General features: G+C 38.4%; 2 protein-coding genes across 4 annotated transcripts; one reads left to right on the forward strand and one right to left on the reverse strand.

Annotated features, from left to right (window-relative positions):
• The first annotated feature begins 234 nt into the window (after positions 1 to 234).
• Positions 235 to 4,709, forward strand: LOC103701342 (aldehyde dehydrogenase family 3 member H1). The gene is made up of 10 exons (XM_008783371.4): positions 235 to 546; positions 753 to 821; positions 942 to 1,038; positions 2,164 to 2,370; positions 2,898 to 3,013; positions 3,124 to 3,228; positions 3,311 to 3,483; positions 3,566 to 3,656; positions 3,855 to 4,004; positions 4,197 to 4,709. Exons 1-10 carry the CDS (start codon positions 310 to 312, stop codon positions 4,437 to 4,439), a joined length of 1,488 nt encoding a protein of 495 aa, XP_008781593.2. The 5' UTR covers positions 235 to 309; the 3' UTR covers positions 4,440 to 4,709.
• A 1,076-nt stretch (positions 4,710 to 5,785) lies between these two features.
• Positions 5,786 to 14,620, reverse strand: LOC103701344 (probable L-ascorbate peroxidase 6, chloroplastic/mitochondrial). Of its 3 annotated transcripts, none has more exons than XM_039133505.1 (12): positions 14,272 to 14,610; positions 14,035 to 14,163; positions 11,574 to 11,694; positions 11,403 to 11,503; positions 11,233 to 11,320; positions 10,315 to 10,382; positions 10,147 to 10,233; positions 6,901 to 6,975; positions 6,748 to 6,825; positions 6,566 to 6,670; positions 6,341 to 6,421; positions 5,786 to 6,070 (listed from the first exon to the last, which is right to left on the reverse strand). In XM_039133505.1, the coding sequence occupies exons 1-12, from the start codon at positions 14,488 to 14,490 to the stop codon at positions 5,918 to 5,920; spliced, it is 1,305 nt and encodes a 434-aa protein (XP_038989433.1). In that variant the 5' UTR covers positions 14,491 to 14,610; the 3' UTR covers positions 5,786 to 5,917. The 3 variants fall into 3 exon arrangements, with proteins under 3 accessions (XP_038989433.1, XP_038989432.1, XP_038989434.1); XM_039133506.1 differs by having other exon boundaries at positions 5,791 to 6,217; positions 14,272 to 14,608; XM_039133504.1 differs by having other exon boundaries at positions 6,341 to 6,670; positions 14,272 to 14,620.
• Positions 14,621 to 14,943: the final 323 nt, after the last annotated feature.

Raw genomic sequence — 14,943 nt, forward strand, 5'->3', positions numbered from 1 at the left:
TCTTATCAGAATATTAGTTTTTGAATTTGAATAAAAATTTAAAACTCCGATTTTGGCGTCTCTATAATTTTAAACTATAATTTGTTGCGATTACGAAGGTATAGCGACAAAAAGATATATTATAATCTTAATAAAGCCTGCGTGGCATCCATTTTTTTTTATTCTCTCTCTCTCTCTCTCTCTCTCTCTCTCTCTCTCTCTCTCTATATATATATATATATATATATATATTGTATATGTTAACCCTTGGCCGACTTTTTCTTCGTTTTGTTTCTATCTATTGGATTTCCGTGGAGTTGAGATAAGGGGATGGATAGCGGAAAGAAGCCGGCGACGATGGGCGGAGGAGGATTCGATGGCGAGAGGGCGGCGGAGATGGTGGCGGAGCTGAGGGAGACCTTCAGGTCGGGGAGGACGAGGAGCCTCGAGTGGAGGGCGGCGCAGTTGAAGGCTCTCGTGAGGATGATCGAGGAGAAGGAGTCCGACATCATGGGCGCCCTCTATGCTGACCTCGCCAAGCCACAGCTCGAGTCTTACCTTCACGAGGTCGTCCAGTTCTTCTCCTCTTCCTTCTCTTAGGTTTCTCTGTTTTCTTCTTGGTGTGGAATCGATGGATTCAGTAAGATGTCGAATTTGATAGTTTTTGGCTTTGATTGGTGATTGGGAAAGGGGGATGGAGGCGAGCGATCCCGTTGCGGTACTTTTTATGCTACGGGAATAAATTCATGGACTAATGGATTCTTATGATGCAGATTTCGCTGGTAAAGTCTGCATGTTCATTTGCTCTCAAACAATTGAAACGTTGGATGAAACCAGAAAAGGTATTTGATGAAGCAATTCTTTTTTTTTTTTTTTGGTGATTAGGAAAGAATACGATGATCACTGGAATGCCAAACTTTAAGTTTAGTTGGCTGACATCATTCACTGTGACATCTGGGCAGGTGCCAGCTTCTATTACAACTTTTCCATCAACAGCAGAAATTGTGTCAGAGCCTCTAGGTGTTGTGCTGATCATTTCAGCATGGAACTATCCCGTTTGTAAGTAGAGAAATTCATTTCTGAAGTTATATTTGTGAAAGTTAATTTAGCGAAGTTGATATATCATCTGCAGGATTTCATATCCTCTTCGTTAACTGGGCGTACGATAATCTCAAGTGCATAACATAGCTAAAAAAACAATCATCTTAGGATAACAGAATGAAGAATTTCATATGCTTTTTCTTGGTTAGCAGTGCTACAGAAAATTTAATTTGGCATTGGGTCCTTCATCAGAACATAAATAGTTTATTTATTCTTTAGCACGGTTTGATTCTTTTGGTCGAATCAAAAAAAAAAAAATATTCCAAGTATGGACATGGTTTAGTTTCTGATAAAAGACAGAATATATGTGCAGTTATCTGATTGTCATGATGTTTGCCTTCATGTATTCTCCTTGACAGGATACACTTGGCACCATGAGAATAACACATAATGAATTATCTTTTGAATTCCTATGCGTTACACTATGAATCTTCGATTAGCCAATGTGTCTCGTTTTGAACATCAATCTATGAAGGAACAGATCTAGGATCTTTCTTAATTGCAATAATAAATGTATAATACATCCATGCCATTTGAATTGGAATGTTTAGTAATAAGAAGTTTGTATGTACAAACAAAAGATGTTTTGGGAAGAACTTGTGGGGGGTCTTTGATATTAGGGTTAGAGATCAATGCCCTCAATATTTATAGGAGTAATACTGAATTGCCAATAGAGGACTAGTTTGCCATGCCTGGTGGAAAGTGGAAGCGGCAGTAAGCTTGAGTTGAATGATGTAAGAAGAGGGGAAGTCTTGACATACTAGAAAGGTAATAATAATGTATGCACCAGTGAAGATTAAGGCTTCCGTATATTTTAACACTTCGGTGCTGTCTACTACCAAAATACATCAATTTGGCTTCCTTTGTCGTTTGATTTTATTCTGTGGCCATTAAGTCTATTTTTCTGCTCTGGTTTCTGCTCTGGAGATAATTTTGAAATGCCACATTTCCTTTATGATTTCCATCTTGTTTAGATTTTACTTATGGTCGGTGATAATGATATTTTTCATGAATGGATCATAATTTCTTACAATTAGGATGCATTTCCATAACAGAAAATATAACTTTTTTCCCCTTTTTCAGTGTTATCTCTTGACCCAGTCATCGGAGCCATTGCAGCTGGTAATGCTGTTGTTTTAAAGCCATCAGATCTTGCGCCAGCCACATCATCATTATTTGCAAGAATATTACCAGATTACATAGATAACTCTTGTATAAGAGTTGTTGAGGGCTCTATCCCTGAGGCGACTGCGCTTTTGGAACAAAAGTGGGATAAAATATTTTATACAGGTTTTTTTACTTACTTCTTATGCCTCTTGCTTTGGGAAGGTCTAACATTAAGTGAATATCAGAACACTAGATTCCTGACTTTGCTTTCTCTGTTCTGAAAAATGTATGTCATCTGAGGCCTTATTATGCATAGATATTAACACTTAGCCCAGCTTCATCAATTCTGTTATTATTTCAATTTTTTCTAACTTGTTATCCATTGTATGTATAATTAAATGTGGAATTGTATGTAATGTGCAAATACAATCAGTTTAGTGCTGTGGGGTTATGTTTGTCCCAGCACTGAGCTGTACCAATACTCTTGGAACTTTATTTATGGTTGATTAGCGTAGTCTACATATATCTCAGTCTTTTGGATTCATGTTACTTAAGTTATAAAATTATCATTGATGAGCATAATACCAAGGTAAAAAAAGGGGTCAGATTAAATGATATGCTTCTGTTGAACATCTTGATTGTTAATGTCAAGTGTTCATATGTCCGAGCTTCCGTTCTGCTCAATGACTTGAGAGCTTGGAACCATATAGGTAATGGAAATGTAGGCCGCATTGTGATGACTGCAGCTGCAAAGCATCTAACACCAGTAGTTTTGGAGCTCGGAGGAAAATCTCCTGTTGTTGTTGATTCAAATATTGATGTAAAGGTAATTAAATTTCTATTTTTTTCAATGAAGAAACCTGTCATATTAGTTGTATTTCAGATTAGTTGTAGTTCCCTAGTGAATCTGATTTGGACTTCATTGTATCTCTAAAGGTTGCAGCGAGGCGAATTGCTGTGGGCAAGTGGGGATGCAACAATGGACAAGCTTGCATTGCTCCAGATTACATTATAACAACTAAATCATTTGCTCCAATATTGGTTGGGATATCTATACAGAAGTTAATATGAGTGATTTCATCTGCTACTCTTGTTCTCATATGTCGATTTTGACCTTTTATAGGTGGACTCCTTAAAAAGAACTTTGGAGAAATTTTATGGGGAGGATGCATCAGAATCTAAAGATTTATCTCGCATTGTGAATGCTGATCATTTTAAACGCTTGACAAGTCTCTTGGATGATGAAAAGGTTTCTGGCAAGATAGTCCACGGAGGCCAGCAGGATGAGAAGCACCTGTAAAAATCAATTGTCTTCTTTTTTTGATCATAGTGATTAAAAGGCTGTCAAATCTTTAACGCCGTCTCCATGTCTTTGCAGATATATAGCTCCTACACTCTTATTAGACGTTCCACATGATTCATTAATAATGAAGGAGGAAATATTTGGTCCATTACTTCCAATTATCACAGTTAGAAACTCTCCTTGTTGCTCTTCTATTTAAGCTTTAAATCAATTTTCATTGCGCCTCTAGCCTACATTACAGCTCAAACGAGCTAGTTGCTACTTCTATCATAGAGAAACTAGAAGTTATAGCTTTATAAAGGAAAGTCCTTTTTATTTCATGTTCTCTCACCGAAAAAAGGTATTTTGGTTTTGATTTGTTAAGGTTGACAAGGTGGAAGATAGTTTTGATGTTATAAACTCAAAGTCGAAGCCTCTTGCTGCCTATCTCTTCACCAAGGACAAGAAGCTGGAAGAGAAGTTTGTGAAAATTGTATCTGCTGGGGGGATGCTCATAAATGACACAGTGTTACATGTAAGTTTCTGTTTGCATATACTTGGGACCATGCATGTCTGCCGGTATGTACCCATGCACATGCACATGCACCCCATCTGAGCACAGCCCACAAATTCATACCTTGCATCTGAACGATAAATGCTTAATTCAAATGAGTGAGAAATCCCCTCTTGATCAATTAAATATTCTTGCGGTTTATTTATCATGCAGCTTGCAAACCCTTACTTGCCGTTTGGTGGGGTCGGGGAGAGCGGATTCGGGTCATACCATGGCAAATTCTCGTTTGAAGCATTTAGTCACAAGAAAGCAGTGCTGTCCCGTGGTTTTGGTGGGGAAACATCTGCAAGATACCCTCCATATACACCCCAAAAGCAAAAACTTCTGAGGCAACTCCTCAATGGCAGTATCATAGCCCTGTTCCTCGCTCTGATTGGATGGCCTAGAGGTGGTTGATGACTCGTTGTCTTGATGTAGCACGTCGCCAGGCATATATGTTTACATACAAGGTACTAACCTTCACGGGTGGAGGAAACGTAAAAAATAATTGTGTGGGTTCTTAAATTCATAGTTTGTGCATGACTTTTTACGTCTTGCTTATCACATAAGAGTACACAATAACTGTTTCTATGATTTTTGACCTCCTCATCTATTGTTTATCAAAGTATTTCTGCGGAAAATCTGAAATGGAGATCTGCACAAGGTTTTGTTGAACAATTTTTTATAGCAGCGGTCTTGTAGATATAAGAGAAGCAATGATCAGAGACCAGTGTTTTGAGACTCACCAGATTGCTGATTCGACCTTGCATCCCCTAGTGTTTTACTATAAAAGAAAACTAGACGCCCCGGAACCTTGACAGGCTAGAAAGACTTTAGGTTGCTAGAGGAATCAACTGACGCTATGCCTTTGTCAGATGGAGCAACGAAATAAAAGAACTTGCAAAACGAGAGGTCCTTCACCAGGTAAGGCCAATTTTTTCAAGAGGAGGACACGATCAAGTTTTCAACCGAAAATTGATGAAGTGGCCCGCTAGCTTCACAATATCTAGCCCCTGCTTCAAAACTATATTTTTACTTTCTTCAGGTTCCATATGGCATATATTATGTTGCAATCATCTCAGAGACTCAAAACTCATCAATCGAATCTTGAAACTTCCCATCAGTACCTATAACTTTCTAGGTTTCTTTGTTGATCATTGCGCCACACTATTTTTTTTTTTTTTTTTTTTTTTTTGGTACAATGACGGTTCACATCCTACAAATATAAATACAACCTACAAGTTTAAAAAATAGGAAACAACATAAAAGCTTCATGGTTCGTTCAGACAAAATCCTATACTCATCAAAAAAAGACAACTTAGCCAGCAGCATTATTTGTCTTCATGGCTAATAAAAGTCACACTCCCCTAGTAATAGGCCGGCCTACCGACATGAATGTGCCTAGGGATACCCGGACCGTAAGAATGCGCATGTGAACGCGCCATGTGAACGTGCCATGGGATACCCGGACCGTAAGCATGCAAACTTTCTCTAGGAGCCGCCGCATGTGCAATTTAAGACAGAGGCCAATAAATGAACCTCTGCATCGACATGTACTAAGCGGAATGAAAAGGACCCGACAGTTGACCGAGCCCCATAATAGCCGGGCAGGGCAGCTAAAAAGCAAGGCAGTCCTAACGACAGGTGGAGCGGCCACCTTGGACAAACAAATGTGGTCCAGCCAGACATTAGACTTCACGGACAAATGGGACGCCGAGCAGTTTCCTAGAATCTGCATCACCCAACATCAGTTATTCCCCAAGTGTCCAAGTTTTCATGAAAAACTATATTCATTGCTCAAACTTTACTCCATGCGAACACACACCATGTCCTAGTACCAGCGAGATGGCACCAATGATAGGTGAAAAACACAGAAGCCGAAACAAAAATATTGTTCAGTTTCCAAGCAGAGATGTCAAAAATGCCAAGGCTGCAACCAGGATCATGATATTGAGGAAGTAATTGGACTTGAGAGGCTTATCTGGGCTGCCTCCAACCGCTTCATATTCTGCTCTTATCTTCTGTTTCATAGCCTCCGATAGTTCTCTCTGCAATTCAAATACAAGGCTCATTTATTTCTTTATTTTCTTAATCTCTTTTCCAAATTTTAAGTATTCACGCTGTTGGAAACGCTTCATCTTGTGTTATTAAAAGACGCAGCAGAAGAAAAGATGATATGTTGATTTTTTTTAAGCCTGCAAACCATGAGAGCACACAGTAAATTTTCTTTACGAAGTGGTCTCGCATATCCATGCCAGAAATAATAATTCAGAAGTGGGAAAAATTTTGTTGGCGAGTGGGGAGGGTTAGCAACCTACCTTCTTTTCACCAGAAGAATACTTTGCTGCCACAAATTGCTCCGGTGCTGCGCTTTTTGAGTCATCATCTATTGAGATACCCTGGCCGATAATCCCCACAGCATGAGTATTATTTTCAAGAGACTGAAGATAAATTGCATCTCCCCTTTCTTTTAATTGGTCATATAAATAAAAAAAATGATTGAATAACAAGCAAAACCCGACTAATTCAATGCAATGACTAACCTCTGGAGGATCAAATTTGGCACCCAGATTGCTAAGTTTAGCATGAGCTTCAGCATAATCCTTGAAAAATGCATCCTGATCCTCTGCATATTTCTCAGCATAAACCTGCAAAAATTAGAACTCGTCAGACATATGTCCTTGAGTTGGATCATCCTGAAGGCAGCACGAGTTTCCCTGTTTACCTTGAAAGATGGGTCCTCAAACAAAACAGCATCTGTAGGCAAAACTAGTAGATCTTCATCCCTTCGTTCTTTGATGTCCTAATCAGATTTGTGTATTAGATTCTTCATCCAGTCTGATGAAGGGTTTGTGGCGCACCAGGAAAAAGATCTTACCTTGAAGTAGCTGTTGTCGAACTTCAACCATTGCACTGTCCATGACTGTCCTCCAGGTGCTCCAGGTCCATCCATCTATAAAGCAGCAGATACAAGTCAACAAAATGATTTTACCAAGCACAGCATACAAAATCACGCACTGGAGCATAGAAAACTCGTCAAGTGACAAGTCAAATTAAGTCTACATAAAGACAAGTTGACTATATATACACACACACACATTCTGGAATGAGCAATAACTAGGGACCGAGGATCGAGAAAATGCTGTATGTACAGAGCATGCAGAGTTAGATGATATGTCTGCAGAAGCAGCAGAGCCAACTTAGCACTCAGATGATGAGGTTCTTCAACTTTGTATAAAGAAACAGGATTCCCTAAGGCACTAAAATTCTCTCTTTTTTTGGTGATACAGGCTGGGGATACCCACAAATCTACATTCTTAAAAATAAAACACCATACATATCAGCATATACCATACCAGGGGTGAACATTCTAGAGGAATCGACATAAGGGAGGCACTAAAATTCTTACATTCCAATGCAAAAGGTAAAATATACAGTTAAACTAAAGCAATATACTCAAGCAGGAGCATACCAACTGTAACTCTGCACTGCCCTTCCTAATATCCACTCTTTTAAAAATGTTAAATAGGAACATCAGGAACAAAATAAGATAAAACACATAAATCTAAACTTTCACGGCTTGCATCAGAATTGCTCATACTTACTAGGATATATGTTCCATCAGAGAATATTAGTCTAGACTCTAGAGTTCTGTTTCCTGATCTGGCAATCCCCTCATCTTATATCAAATGCAGTAGATAATGGTCAAATGACATGTTTATAATTCCCAATTCCATATTGCATATCATAAATAAAATGATATATAGACTTTCTTTAGAACTCAATATCTTTTAGGAGCTACAATAATGAATTAATGATATCCATGTACTTGCAAGTTTGAAGGGTCCAAGAATTTGTGAAAGAAGTATCCAAACACATACCAACCATGTCTTCAATGCAAATAAAAACTTCAACATATAATACGCTTAGACATTTCATGTTGTAATGTCCAAATGACATCATTTTCGCTTATCAGCATTTGACACATTTAAAGAACAGTGCACTTAGCACTAGGGAAAAATGAAAAAAAAAAAGTTTTTTTTACTAGAGTTACTACAAGCAAAATTTTAATGGTTCACATTTAAAAATGTGAGTATTTTGAATTTAAATTTAATGAATTAGACATCTTAAAAGACATTCATGACAATTCTAAAGTTAAAAATTTCTTCCATGAAAAACTAGAAGCTCCTTCCATCATATTCAGACTATGTAACAAGAATAAGAAACTTTATATTGTGCATATTTTTGTCACGAATTAAGTCTACAAGTATTAAAACTTTTAGCTGTAACGTACTAAAAACATATTTTCTTTTACAAGATCTAATGAAGTCTGAGCACATTACAAGCTCCAACACAGCTGTTCTTAATTATCTGTTACAGACTAATCTAGCATAGTTGAATTTTAGCCATAAGTATTAAAATTAGTAAATTATAACCTAAAACTTAACATTGCAAACTCTCTGATATAAACAGAAAAAGTTATACATCTGGAAAAACCATCAAAATCATTGGCGAGCATGATGATGCCTAGTATAGCTATTTGATGAAGAATCAAGTATAAAAGGCTCTTCTATTTGAACTATTCTTTCCATTTCACCCAATGTTAAGTTGCCAATGCTAAAATTCTTCCCTAGATCTGCATTATATCCATACGGTATGCTTCGGTCTGTGACCGGTAAAGCTTGGAGTTGCTTATGGTCCAGGCTTGTGGTAGGCCACCCTAGCCTAGGTCCATTTTGATTTTTTAGGCATCAAGTTGAATTCTTGGACCAGGCCCAGCTCGTAAGGCTAGTTCAGACAGCCCAAGAACCAAGCCCAACCTAAATTATCCGACAACAAAATAATTCATGAAACATGCCGACCTCAGATGACTGGAGCATGCTGACACTGCCAATTCCCTATTTGGAGGATATATATTATTGGGATGGTCAGCAGAGGGTGCACCAAACGTTTGAGGCTTTATGTTGAACTAGAATCAGGAAAAGAGCGAGTCTTTCTTGCCCAAAACAATTTAAGGACCTTACATATAGGTTTGGGTCACCTCAAACTGATTAACACAAGCATATTTTCCATATTCAGTCTAGCATTAGGGGAATCCATTATGGAAACAGGGGTAGTATTATAAAGGGCCAACAAGATGTTGTTCCTTCATTTTTTTTGCATGAGTTTGTTAATGTAAATGTTAGTAAGGAGAGGATAAATTGTTTCCTTCTTTTGCTATTAGCTGATCTAAAGGCTTTTATGATTATTGATTGCACAAGACTAGAGAAAAAGGACAACAAAGACACAACTTTGACCCTGTTGGCTGTAGTTCCAGCTTCTATATGTGAGAATTAACAAGAAGAAAAACATAATTCAAAAAGAACCCAAAACTGAAATTTTTCTGCACAAAACAAGGGAAGAGAATGAACTAGAACAGAGCAGACTTTTCTTCTTTCCAGCACTCCAAACAAGTTTTTATACACGGAGAGTACATCCAGTAGGAAGCTTACAACACATAGACTTCAGCCACCCAACTAAACACAACATTACAAAGTTAACTAACAAAATATTAAGTTAACTAAGAGAACTTAATTAAACATAACGATGAACAGTGCTGTGAACAGTAAATTCTGCATTTCCAGCAAATTAACCTCAACACCTACATATAAGCCCCAAAAAAACAAACTTATTACTTAGAAAAAAGAAAGAGCTAAGGGCTTGTTAATTTCTGCTACACATGGATGGTTACTTTAAAAGTCCTTTGACGTACATAAACCTTAATTGGGTACTTTGAATAGTAACCAAGGCTTAGTTGGGTACTTTAAAAATACATTATGGTATTTTTAAACACCCATAAACCTTAAAATAATACAAATAAAAATAAGAAAGCAAAAAAAAGCCAAAAAATATTTTGCCGGTACCAAACTGGTACATAAATGTAGGTACGGCACAGTTTGGTATCGTACCATATTGGTTAGGTACCGATGCTACCTAGTATCAATACTTCGGGCTTTGGTTTCCCAAAAACCAGTTGTTACAATTAGGCAAGATTCTAAATAAGACGGTCTTAAAAAATGTATCTACAATTAGCAACTATCCTGGCGCCTACAAGTTGAATGGCAAAAGGAATGAAATAACATACTGTATACTTCGTTTCTGATTTTCCCCAACCACTACGCTCTGGTCTGGACCTTCCTAGCGTATGTGCACCAGATAATGCAACAATCTCCTGCAACAAAACATCCTAGTTTGATGGAAGGCTACTGGCATATAAATAAAACCAAGCTGGTAGCATGAAGTATGTGAAAACCTTGTCGTTAAGGCCCATTCTGTAGAATACGTCCCGCAAATGACCAGCAGGTGAAGGTGGGCCAGCATCTAAACACAGAACCTGACAATGTTATTGAAATGAAAAGCAAAAGCAGGTACACGTGTGACATCAAAACTCAAAAACAAAAGCATCATAAATAACACCTCCTTACATCATCTTCAAAGTTGTGATCAACTAACTAGCATGAACTAACTAGCATGCTTGTTCCCATTTTAAGCCAAACTAGGTGATGCATCAAAGTACATGGATGGTGACATGTGATAAGGTGTCTACATTGATGATATAACGTATATGTTGCAGGGTGATGGTTACAATGATGATAGCATGGTAGTAGTGAGTAGTGACAAGCAGCTGGAATATAGTGGCACTGGTATATGGTGTGGCACGATACTAGTGTTATCAATAGATATATGGACAACCATGGAAAATGGGTGACTGATGGAGAAGAAGTGGCTTGAGACAGAAAAAAGCAGAAGGGTGGCCCACCATGGTGGTGCCATAAACTCATTCTGCAAATGGATTTAAATGATTTAAATAGTAATATAACACTTATTGTACAAAAAAAATTTAGTATGAAACAATTTCATTTAGTAAATGTTAAACTAAAAACAATGCAAAACGAACTTTTCTTATGCTTCTGGAATTTTCAGGAACAGTTAATGATGATTGATGAGAAGGATCTAATCACATCATTAAAATTCTTCTCATATAGTACATTCCCAAGGAGAAGATAGATTCACTTTCTTCACAACTAGCTCAAATTTTTTGTTACCATATGTTTTGCCTCATCAAGTCTAATGCTCAAAAAAGAGACAACCATTACTTAAATGCATGGAGTGTTTGTCTCTGCTGCAACGCACAAAAGACAACTGTCAAATACCTATACTGCCGTCTTACCAGGAAGCTTTCCCTCAGGTGGGCACTGCTCAGGTCCAGATACATCTACTCTTCCATACTTCATAGGGATTTTGGGACCGCCAGCCTCCTGAAAGTGACAATAATGCAAGATATAAATAGCCATACAACTAAAAAAGACATGCAATTGGACAAGCTTGATAGAAAAGGACCTCAATAGCTGTAGCACTGGCTAGCTGGAACAAGTCTGCATAAGTAACACCTGAATATTTGTCCTTGATAGGCTGAAGAAGCTTTAAAGCATTTACAAGACCTGCAAAGAAACGTGTAAGCATTCCTGCATAGTAACAAAATTTACATTGCATGTGGCAGAGAATCACTACCAGCATTGGCTGCGTGTTTTAGCTCTATTTCAAATCTCAGGCTTCCATTAGCTCCACCCCGCTGTGGCCACTCTGCAATATTCTTGTCATATGTACCAGCATCATGCCATCCCAGACGAACCTGTACCAATACGACAGTCAATAATGATGCCTTCTTTGCAAATGTTATCAGTGATATTTCTTGAAAGGATAATTGGATTTCAATTACTTAAAATTGTTGCTAACATAAGCACCAAGTAGCATTTTGACATCAAAATAACATATATTTTTTGCACAATTATTAATTTCTAGCACTACTTTACCTTAGTAAGTTTGGATGTTATTGTAAGCTGGCAACCAATAAACAGGCTACCTTTTCCATCTTTCTAGATCAAGTCATTCTGATGGCTCTGATTGTTACCCTCAAGCAAAAGGAAACCTTGATGCCACTAAAGAATTTAAAGAAATAAGTTTAAAAAAGAAGAAGAAGAGATATTTGCCTTGCAAGATTTATACTTTGGAATGTGACTAGTCAGGATAAAAAAGGATGCATGTAACTTATCCTTCGATAACTAGTGCTATCCATTCCATCTAGAAAGAGGTGCAATAAATGCACCTGAACATAGATAAAGAAGAATTTCAAAACAGCGCTCATTGGTCTCCCTTTCCATAGCAAAACCAAGTTGAGTTTTCGTCAGGCCATTATAATCTCACGTGTATCTATCAAACAAAAAAAAACATCCACTATAACAACATTGAGAGGCTGCAAGACCTATAAAATCTGTATCACAACACTAAGCGCCAAAAGCCTTGCATGAGGACAAGTTAGTGATGGCCCTTTTTGTACCCCAATTCACCATCCATTACTACCAATGGCTCCTTTATCAATCTGAGCTATTTCAGGTTCTTCCTTGAAACTTCCATACATCATACATGTCATCTTAAGTTTTTCCTCATATTCTCAGAACATCAGACAGATCCAAGGCTCTCTCTTACCCTCCTTAAATTACCTCGCATTGGTCTAAACAATCTCAGACAGTCTCCAGCATTTTGTCCTAAGAGGTACAGCACTTTCTTTAATTTGCCATACAATTGCATTAACTTTCTGATACGCCTAGTGCCTATCTTATAAGCATAGATCCTTGTTGTTGTTTTAAATTTTATTTATATGACATGTCAGCTTGATAATTGTCATAGAATTTTTTTCTTGAATCTCAAAGGCATGTTGTGATTAAGCAACAACCGCGCCGCTTCATCCAATCAATGAAACCCATTTGTATTATAATATTCTCAAACACTAAGAATCATTCATTAATTTTGAGGATTATGATTTACTGCAATCTTTCATAAACTGAGAGCCAAATCTGTGAACCTGCCTAAATCCTAAAGCAGTTAAAATTCACAAAGCTTAGAGCTTCACCTAAATACCCTATAACATATTTCTTGAGAGTTAAAGATTTCAAAAGCACGAAGTTAAGAATGAGAAGCCCAGTAATCTTAAGGGTAATCGATTTAATGCAATTTTCAAAGTTCTCAACAACCAACATAAGAGAATATGCCATAAACAGATATACAAGATCACATAAATCAATATCAACCTTGGATGACGAGCGATCTAACTATGTTCACACAACATATTTAAAGGAAGAAAAGTTGTCAAGATTCTTGGTCGAATGCAAGAAGCAAATCTGCTCGACAGTTATTGAGGTATCAAGAACTAGGTACTCAGAAAAGACTTTTTTAAACATGATAAATACCTTAAACCTATATTACTTACATAATCTAAGGTCCAAAACTTACGGGATTCTCTTCAAGAAACATGGGATTTTCTTTCAAGAGTAATGGAATTCTCTTCTGTGATTGGATAAATATGGCAAGCAATCCAATTTAACTCAATAGGATTCACTTCCAAGAACTATGTCTGCAATGAAGTGATCCATTATATTTCTTATATGGAACGTGTATTGTTACAGTGACATGAATCCATAGATTCTAGGTCACAATCATCTCAAACTGATAGGATATAAAGCCAAAGCAACAGCAAACACCTTTCAAGGAACTGATATCAGATCCCACACAATAACTTTTGAAAGACATTCATATCCACCAAATAATTCAAATAAATTCCATAGGTTCCTTTTGCAAACCTATGGATTCAATTAACCCAAATCTTGCCTCCTCTGGCTAAACCAATCCATTTCACATCAAACCTCATTTTTTCCTTGATTCAATCAAGAAAACACCAATCCTCGAATGCGGAATTCTACTTTAAGAACTTGAACCAAAACAGTGAAACAAGAACTTGAATAACTTTTTTACTCCATAAACACGCACCAAAATGAAAAATAAATAAATCGAACAGAATTAGGCGACCCAATCCAAATCCAAATCACCTATCCACTTAACCCCACCGATCATTCTACTATTTTTAAAAAAAAAATCAAGAAATGCTGCAAATGGATTCAGCGGAGAAAAACTATACCAGAATCGGGTGGCAGAAGCTGGTGTTAAGTAGCCCCCTGATGTCCTCTCTCGCGCTCTTCAGCTGCGCCGGATCTGACGCCGAGCACATGGCGGATGAGCTCATAGCGCGGCTCCTTGCTGCCGGTCTCTAAGAATTCCAAGTTCCAACATAGCCAAGAGAAAAATACATAAGCCAAAAACGATCAATTTCCTGATTTCCTGATCAATGTAACTACCGGTGGCTAAGAGGGCGAACCTGGCAGAGACCGAGGCGGAGGGAGGAGAGAGGCGAGGAGGGGCGGAGGCCGGCGGCAGGGAGGAGGCGGGAACGGAGGCCGGCGGCGGCGCAAGGCGGAGATGGGAGGACGGGGAGGGACGATCGGGTCCCGGACGCCCGCTTGGAGGAGGCGGCGGCGGGGGGAAGGAGGCAGGCGCCGAGGCGGGAGGCCGCGGTGGATGAGAGCCGCTCCGCCATCTCTCTACTCAGTAGCGCTGGCCAAACGAAGAAACCTAAGCGAGGACAGGAAACGGCGCGGTTTGGCTTTTGCGTGCCCCGAAGGCCACTGGTTTCGCCCTTATGTCGGCGTCTGACCAATCGAGCGTGGCCAATGAGAGGAAGACAGGTGGGTAGGCGGCGTTCTAAAAATAGAGAAAAATATTGGGCTTCGAGAGGCTTCCTATTGTTGTGTTTGGTGGGCATTTTGCTCTCACGAGGAGGTTAGGTTGCAAGGTTTCAAAGATTTGCGCCGCCTGTGGCGGTGTGGTCCTTGGTCTTCTGAACCAAACTCAGATGGTGACTACTGACGCTGTCTTCATTTCATTCGTGTGGGCTGCTATGAGTTTGAGAAAGAGGCGGCGAGTAAGAAGAGATTTGACTACGCCCTTCCGGTCAAAAATATATATATATATATATATATATATATTTAAG

Source organism: Phoenix dactylifera, chromosome 14 (assembly GCF_009389715.1).
Source record: "Phoenix dactylifera cultivar Barhee BC4 chromosome 14, palm_55x_up_171113_PBpolish2nd_filt_p, whole genome shotgun sequence".
NCBI lineage: Eukaryota > Viridiplantae > Streptophyta > Magnoliopsida > Arecales > Arecaceae > Phoenix > Phoenix dactylifera.